At 50.5% G+C, this 8,935-nt stretch overlaps 1 protein-coding gene across 1 annotated transcript; it reads left to right on the top strand.

Annotated features, from left to right (window-relative positions):
* Positions 1-1,475: 1,475 nt before the first annotated feature.
* Positions 1,476-2,891, top strand: LOC123065038 (aspartic proteinase CDR1-like). Its single transcript, XM_044488411.1, has one exon. It carries the CDS (start codon positions 1,476-1,478, stop codon positions 2,889-2,891), a length of 1,416 nt encoding a protein of 471 aa, XP_044344346.1.
* The last annotated feature ends 6,044 nt before the right edge of the window (positions 2,892-8,935 follow it).

Genomic DNA, 8,935 nt, shown 5'->3' with positions numbered 1-8,935 from the left:
CTTAGGATGGGTGTCTGCTAGAGATGGTCAAGAAAAGTTACTAGAGAAATTTCGCGGTGTGGAGGTGTGGCCTTCTTGTGTGAAGTTGAATATTTCCAACTGAACAAAAAATAAGCGCATGTTTGGTTTCAGGAGGTTTGCTAGCTTGACGTCCTTAACTGAAAAGTTACCTGAAAGTAAGGATTTTTCTTTCGTGTACGAATTTGCAAAAGGATCATGTACGTCAAAAATTTCCAACCGATTGAAGGAGCATATGTGGAAAAAGCCTAATCAGGGAACCATAAAGATCTACGTTGATGCATCGTTCAATGCAGAGACATTGTCAGGCGCTTGTGGGGCTATTGCTCTAGATGATAGAGGGGATTATATTTCAGCAGCAACTTGGTTTGTACCACATGTTAGTAATGTAGACTCGGCGGAAATTATGGCCATCAAGAACGGACTGATTCTGGCAGCAAACATAGGCCGTAACATGGTGGAGATAGAATCTGACTGCGCCTTTGCACTAGAATCGGTAGAGCTGATGGATGAGTACCTAGGGCCTGATGCGGCGACACTTATGGAGTGTAAACGTCTATCTTTGGACTTTGCTAAAGTGACCTACATGCACTGTTACCGGGAGGCAAACCAAGTAGCAGATGAACTAGCTCGCAATTCGTTTAGCTCTAGATCTTCTAGTTCATCGGATATGTCCATCCCTGACTTTATTTCTCATTTGCTTGTAAACGATCTATCCATTATTTGAGGAATAAAAGTCTATTACCATTAAAAAAAAGGATCTTACTAGTGTTTTACCTGAAGAATTTGAAATGCAACATCCTAAAGTTTAGGTTTCATGTTGCCGAACAAAAGTTTGGGCAGTCAAGTATTGTGCTTAATTTTCTCAAATAACATGCATATGGTAATATATTGGGATGTGCACAGGCACAAACTTGGGCAGTATCAAGGTCATCATCACGTTCACTGGAAGGTCTTCGAGGTGGAGAGAGTATACCCCCATCTACCCGTGTGGAAATACCATCGGATGGAGCAGATTGCATCTGGATGAAACGGCGACCAAGTTCCGGTTTGCGTTAGGATTGTGAAGAAAAACAAATGAACCGTACATCCTGTTCCAAAATATTGCCATTTTGAATGTTAAATAATTTTATAATAAAATACTCCCTCTTTTCGAAATTAGTTGTGGCTCAATGGATGTATCTACTACAATTTCAGTGTTAGATACATCCAGCTCTCGAGTCGAATCTACCCTGAATTCGGTGCGTAGTGCAGCACGTACGTAATTAGTACGCATGATGTAAGAAGCTGGCTGATGGTGCAATCACAGTTCATAGCCTATACCAACTTGTCCCATCCCTCCCCCGATTAATCAAGTTACACTTTCATCTTACGCCAATTCCCCTATTAATACTGCGCAGGACATAGCAGCAGCAACACACCATTGGCAAGCAACCCCGCAGTTGAGTTAGCACACAATGCCTGCGACGATGACATCCGGCGCTCTGCTGCTCGTTGGCGTCGTCCTGACGGCGCACAAGTTCTTGTGCACGGCGTACGACGGCGGCGATGGGTTTAGCGTGGAGTTCATCCACCGTGACTCCGTCAAGTCGCCGTACCGTGACCCGTCGCTCACCGCGCCCGCCCGCGTGCTCCAGGCCGCGCGCCGGTCCACCTCGCGCGCCGTTGCGCTCTCGCGCTCCTACGCCCGCGCCAACGCAGCATCAACCGTCGGCGCCGTGTCCGAGCTCACCTCCAGGCCCTTCGAGTACATGATGGCCGTGAACGTGGGCACGCCGCCCACCCGCATGCTCGCCATCGCCGACACCGGCAGCGACCTCATCTGGCTCAACTGCAGCAATGGAGCTGGCGCTCCTGGTCTGGCGGCTGCCCGTCACGCCCACGCGCACGCTCCCGCTCCCTCCCCCGCGCCACCGCCGGGCGTCCAGTTCAACTCCGCCAATTCGACGACGTTCGGTCTCGTGAGCTGCGGCTCCGGCGCATGCCGCGCGCTCCCCGAAGCCTCCTGCGCCGACTCCAAGTGCGGGTATCTCTACTCCTACGGCGACGGCTCCCAGTCGACGAGCGGCCTCCTCTCCACAGAGACCTTCACCTTCGCCGACGACCAAGGCACCCGCGGCGATCGGGCGATGCGCGTGGCCAACGTCAACTTCGGCTGCTCCACGACCATGATCGGCTCGTTCATCGGGGACGGCCTCGTCGGACTCGGCGGCGGCGACCTCTCCCTTGTCAATCAGTTAGGCACAGACACATCGCTCGGCCGGAGGTTCTCCTACTGCCTCGTGCCCTACTCCATCAACGCCTCCTCCGTGCTCAACTTCGGTCCCCGCGCCGCCGTGACGGAGCCCGGCGCGGCGACGACGCCGTTGATCCCATCCGAAGTGAAGACCTACTACACCGTCGAGCTCCGGTCCGTCAAGATTGGGAACAAGACCTTCGCGGCGCCGCAGCAGTACCCCGTCATCGTCGACTCCGGCTCGACGCTGACGTACCTCGCGAACGAGCTTGTGGACCCATTGGTGGAAGAGCTAACCCGGAGGGTCAAGCTCCCGCCGGCGAAGTCGCTGGAAAAGCTCCTGCCGCTGTGCTTCGACGTGAGCGGGGTCGGGGAGGGGCAGGTTGCGGCGATGATCCCTGACGTGACGCTGGAACTGGGCGGCGGCGCGGCGGTCACGCTGAAGTCGGAGAACACGTTCGTAGTGTTGCATGAGGGGACCCTGTGCTTGGCAGTGGTGGCCCTGCAGTTTCCTCCTGTGTCCATCATCGGGAATATTGCGCAGCAGAACATGCACGTTGGGTACGACCTCGACAAGGGCACCGTGACCTTCGCCCCAGCAGACTGCGCCAGGTCCTCCGGCTCTGTGTATATCTAATCAACATTAGAAGTGTTTACCCTTTTAGACGAGGGGAGATTTATTTGCTTGCAATCGAATGCATCTGCAAGACACAAAACGTTACGAGAAATGAGATTCTATCATGCATGCACGGGAATCTACCGTTGATGGTTACTTTGAGATTCATGCTACTTTTTTTTGTTGTTGTTAAAATTTGTCATGTTTCAAGTTCCAAAGTGAATCATGATGTTTCATCGTGTATCATCAAAACATTATGAATATCGCGCAGCAGAACATACATCGTGTCTCATTGCTTATATTGCATTTTTTTTTGTTTTTGTCAATATAAGCAATGAAACATGATGTTCAGTTGTACACGTTGAAATAAGAAAAGAAACAAAACTTTATAAAACAAAATAAATTTTAACAACAAGTAAAAAAATAGCATGAATATCAAAAGTAATCACGGATGATCCATACACAACAGATATAGAAAAGCACTTTCGCAACATTATTCTCTTCCTAAAGATCCAACAAGCCAAGTCAAAGGTTGCTCACTATGCACAAAGAAGGTGGTTGTGAGCTCCCTTAAGGGTGTGTTTTGTAGTTGTTCTCATCCTAGCATAGTTGTTTCCTTTTGATACATGCTTAGTGTAGACATGTTAAGTACATGCATCTCGAGTTCTTTGGTGGTCATGTATATGGTGAGACATGCTTGGATGAGACAGTGTTTGGTAGCATGTGTGTGAGACATAGCTCGTTGCTAATTTTCAGCGGCACAAGTGTTACTTTTCATTCTATAAAATAAGCATGAACAACCAATGATGCTAACTCATGAATACTTATTACAAAAATCAACATCCATGGAAAATGTTCATCAATTAACAAGAACACTGGACAGTTCCATATTAATCAATTTACATTGGAATACACAAATGCTATTGGGACTATAACACGCACGACCTTGACGGCGAACTGCAAGGGCCATCTGCGGCAGGAGAGAGGTGGAGGACTAACTGCCATGGTCGCCATGTTCGTGAGAGAGAGAGAGGCGAGGGAGTGGCGGCTAGGTTAGGGGAAATCGGGGCTAGGTGGGGGTTGTTCGGGCCCTGGTGGGTCGGGCCGACCATCGCTGAGTGCCGATCACCCGTATGGGCGTTCTCAACTTAGCATGGCTAAAGGCATTTTTTTCATGAGGTAGGCGTAGTCAAAGTAAGCCCGTGCACCCTGCCAATTAAGTCGTGGGGAGATCTCCAACCTTATTTGTGAAGGTCCGATTGCCGTCTTCAAGGGCACTGCTAGTGGGTTCATGACATCTTTTATTGTGCGAGGAGATGAGGAGAATACTATGGCCTTAGTGGCTTCTTGAGGAGCATTGTGCCTCCACGCCGCTTCAACGGACACGTACCTCCCCCAAAAGGAGGGAACTTTGATAACACATTTTCATCTTCATCATCTCAACTAGCGGTTACTTCTTACCTTTACTTTGTGCAAGCTTATTGTGTTTGTGTCTTGTGCTTGCTTGTGTTGTGGTTGAGTTTGGCATATAAGTTGTCCACCTAGTTGCATATCTAGACAACCTACTTGTCAAGCCTCAATTTATTAAAAGAAGCTTAAAAAATTAGTCGCCTATTCACCCTCCCTCCCCCTCTAGTCGACCATGTCGATCCTTTCACTGTCGGTGTTGGGATCATGTTGATCATCAGATGCGTATTTCTCGGGATGTGACCTTTGATGAATCTCATCCCTTCTACCCACGTCCATCCTCCTCGGCATTTTGCATGGAGGACATCTATTTTCTTAAGTTTTCGGATACACCTCCATATGTGCCTAGTATTCCTACTCCTCGCCCCGTTGTTGCAGATCCGACACTATCTTCTCCCATGGTTTCTTCTCCTTCCTCATCGCATGACTCTCCACCTTCATCACCGATACCTTCCCCTTCTCCACCTTCATCATTGATACATTCCCCGTCTCCACCTCAAGTGATTCTACCTCTCCACTCCTTTCCTTTACATTATACTCAACGTCCATGTTGGGGAGTCTACTGATGTGCCCTGTACTTCTAGTCTGTCATCTTCCTCCTCTCAACCGACTTATGGACTTCGTTCTCGGCATTGTATGCCCCCTGCCCGATATTATCCTTCTCGCTATGGTCTTTCGACCGTTCTTGAGCCTACTTCTTATTGAGATGATGTTGTTAATCCTTAATGACAGAGGAGATTGATGCCCTTGAGCGCACCGATACGTGGGATCTAGTTTCTCTTCCTCCCAGTGTTCGTTCCATTACTTGTAAGTGGGTCTACAAGATTAAGAGTCGCGCTTATGGTTCTCTTTAGCGTTATAAAGCTCGTCTTTTGGTTCATGGCTTTCACCAGGAGCATGGTCATGATTACGATGAGACTTTTGCTCCTGTAGCCCATATGTCCATTGTCTGCACACTTCTTGTTGTGGCCTCTGTTCGCCATTGGTTCGTGTCTGAGCTTGAGGTTAAGAATGCCTTCTTAATGGTGAGTTGTGTGAGGAGGTTTATATGCAGCCACCATCTGGGATTCCATTCCTGATGGCATGGTTTGCCATCTTAGTCGCTCTCTCTATGGCCTTAAGCAAGCCCCTGCACTTGGTTTGAGCATTTTTCCTCTGTGGTCATTGCATCTGGTTTTTTGCCCAGTGTTCATGATCCAGTGCTGTTTTTCCACCTTTCTGTGCATGGTCGCACTCTTCTTCTTCTATATGTTGATAACACGATCATCACTGGCGATGATCTGAGTACATTCCCTTTGTCAAGGCCCATCTCAGTGAGCAATTTCTTATGTCTGATCTTGGTCCTCTATGTTACTTTATTGGGATTGAGATCTCCTCCACCTCTAATGACTTTTTTTATTTCCCAAGAAAAGTATATCCGGTATCTTCTTGCTCATGCGGCTCTTAGTGATGAGCACACTATTGAGATTCCTATAGAGCTCAATGTTCACTTTCGAGATTCCGACGGTCAGCTCTTGTTTGATCCGACGCGTTATCGTCATCTTGTTGGGAGTGTTTTCTATCTTGTTGTCACTCGTCTGGATATATACTATCATGTCCATATTCCGAGTCAGTTTGTTTTTACTCCCACTTCAGCTCACTGTAGTCCCCTTCTTCATGTTCTACGATATCTTTGTGGCACGATCTCCCATCGTCTTTCTCCCCGTTCCAGCTCGTTCTAGCTCCACGCCTATTCAGATGCTACGTGGGCTAGTGTTCTTCGAATCGTTGTTCACTTTCTTCTTACTGTGTTTTTCACTTCTTCTTGGTGGTTCTCTCATTTCCTAGAAGATGAAAGAAACAGACTTAGCTTCTCGTTCGAGTGCAGAGGCTGAGTTGCGAGCTATTTCTCTTTTGACGGCAGAGGTGGCTTGGTTATGACGGTTACTTGCGGATTTTGGTGTTTCTGTTAGTACACCTACCACCTCTTGTCTGGTAGTACAAGAGCTGTCAGTATTGTGGGGGGCCATGTGATGCATGAGCTTACCAAGCATGTTGGTGTTGATTCTTCTTATGTGTGTGCTAATGTGCAGGATCATGTTGTTGCTCTTCAGTATGTGCCTTCCGAGTTATAGCTAGCGGACTTTTTCACGAAGGCCCAGACTAGAGCGCAACATGGATTTCACCTCTCCAAACTCAGTGTTATGAATCCACTATGAGTTTGAGAGGGGCGTGTTAGAGTTATATTGATGATGGCCTTTGGCCTTTTGTATTCTAGTCTTTTGGCATCATGTTATACATGTATATATGCTAGCTTTGGCCTCCTAGTAATACAAGTTGCATATTCGTAACATGGTCTACTCCGGCTCCCCCAAAGGCCCTCTCTTTGGGTTGGTGACTTGAAACAAGTACTATGGCGACTTGGTACAATAAGATGAAAAGGAACATGGTCGTCTGTTCTACTTGTTTAATATGCCAGTCGGAGGAAGAAAATACATTCCCTGTCTTTTGTTCCCGCCCTACTCACAGGGTAACTCTATAATTCGCTTCTTGTTTGAATGGTCATTGCTAGTGCTAAATGGTATAAGTGCATCTAGGGATGATTGGTTCTCGTTGTTCCTATGTGATCTTAATGAGGGGATGAGGGTTTGTGTTTTGTTACTGTTTTGGAAAATTTGGTTCATCAGAGATGAGCTTGTTCTCTCAAAAAAAAACCTTGTTGGATTACGGGTTCCACAAACCCTTGAAAGGTTCGAACTCTGGGGCGCGTGCGGAAATCTCAACCTACCCAGCCTGCCTACTCGCGATTCTCTTAAGCCTAGCGCGTCGAGCTCGAAAGGACAAAGAGACACAACACTTTATCCTGGTTCGGTCCACCTTGCGGTGTAATACCCTACTCCAGCGTTTTGGTGGATTGCCTCGAAGGGCTGAGGATGAACTAGTATAGTGGATGAACTGGCCTCAGGAGGTGAGTTGTTGTTGAGCTCAAGAGAGCTGCTGAGGTCGTCGGGTGAGAATGGATACGATCCCCTTCTATGGTGGTGGCTAAGTCCTATTTATAGTGGCCTTGGTCCTCTTCCCAAATGTTGGCGGGAAGGGATCCCACTACGGCTAGATTTGAAAGGGGACAAGTAGTACAGCTTATCCTGACAAAAGTGGTCTTCGCCTGAAAAAGCCCCTGGTCGTGACGCTGTGGTGGGCTCGGTGATGACCTCCGTCCTGCCGTCCTAGTGGTCTTGGTCTCATTGCACCAGAATGGAAACCTTTGGCTGATTCCTCAGGACTCCGCGCCTGTGGCTTGCCTTCCTTTCACCAAAGAGGAAACTGGCGCTCTGCATCCGCTGGCGCCCGCCTGACCTTGGTCGTCATGGCTCACGTCAGCTAAGCCTCGTGAGGTGCACCTTGCATAGAACTCTCCGCCCCTCGGGAGCCTACCTGAAGAGGCCTATCCCCTCGGGGGTCTTGGCATCGTCCGCCTCGCGAGGCTTGGCCCCTCGCGAGGGTCTTGAGCTGTTGATGTCGAAGCTGGGCCATACCAGGTCATCGATGGAGCCATGCGGTGGGTCGCAGGCAGGCAAGTCTGGATACCCCCATATCCAGAATGCCGACAGTAGCCCTTGGGCCCAAGGTGCGCTCGAACTTGGCTTCCAGGCGAAGCCAAAGGGCAAGTGCGGGGCACCGCGGGCCCTAACCGCCTGCGGCCTTGATGACGCATGGTGATTGATGGGACGTGGGTGTCTCCACTTCCCCATGCTCGCTTGACAACTGTTCGACTTGATGGAATGATGCGGCATGCACAAGACCGTCATGGCACGAGGTCATGGAGGCTGGCGGTTGGCCTTCCTTGGCTATAAATGAGGGGGAGGGGCAGAGCCCCCCGCTCATCTCTCCTTTGTCTTCCTGCCGCCCGCTTCTTCTCCTTCGTCTTGCTTCCATGGCGTCGCCGAGGAGGTTTTCGGTGGCCGAGAAGGGGAAAGCTTCCAAGGAGGGACCAGCCTCACTGCCTCCCAAGAGAGGCCGTGGCCGTCCCCGTAAGCACCCCGCGGCCCCCGTGGCGGCCCCCAGGGGGCGCGGGCATGCATCCCTGAGAGCCGGCATTTTGCTTGGTGCCCGCGAGGGCACCTCTTCTCGCGGCAGGTGCCACCGGCTTCAGAGCAGCCCCCATGACGATGGGAGGCGCGCCGTGATCGTGTGCCCGCCTCGGCCGCGCTTCTCTTCGCTGGACGTGCTCCCTGAGTTTGTGGTGTGGTCGGAGAGCCCGTCCAGCACCTCTCTTCGGCTTCCGTGTTTCTTCTCCGGCGAGCTTCCATCCTCGGTCGGGGCTGCTACAGCAGAGCTTCATCGGTCGGGGCTGAGGTCGCCGCCTCCGGCATCATGGTCCTGACCTGCGGCTGGGAGACGTTCGCCCGCGCACAAGGCCTGGGCAGAAGGTGCACCCTCCACTTCAAGTATGACGGCCCGGCGACCCTCTATGTGAGGGTGTTCAGAGAGGACGGCCGTCGCGTGGGGTGCTGCCCGGAGGACGGCATCGACGATGAGGGTGGCGAAGGTGAGCTTGGCCTTGGCGGTGCGCGCTCCTCTTCTTGCGATGGCGGCTCTTCTTCGGATGAGAGGTCGAG

The sequence above is a fragment of the Triticum aestivum genome, chromosome 3B (genome assembly GCF_018294505.1).
Source record: "Triticum aestivum cultivar Chinese Spring chromosome 3B, IWGSC CS RefSeq v2.1, whole genome shotgun sequence".
Classification (NCBI taxonomy): domain Eukaryota; kingdom Viridiplantae; phylum Streptophyta; class Magnoliopsida; order Poales; family Poaceae; genus Triticum; species Triticum aestivum.
The sequence above is the reverse complement of the archived record's forward strand: the minus strand, read 5'-3'. Positions and strand labels throughout refer to the sequence as shown.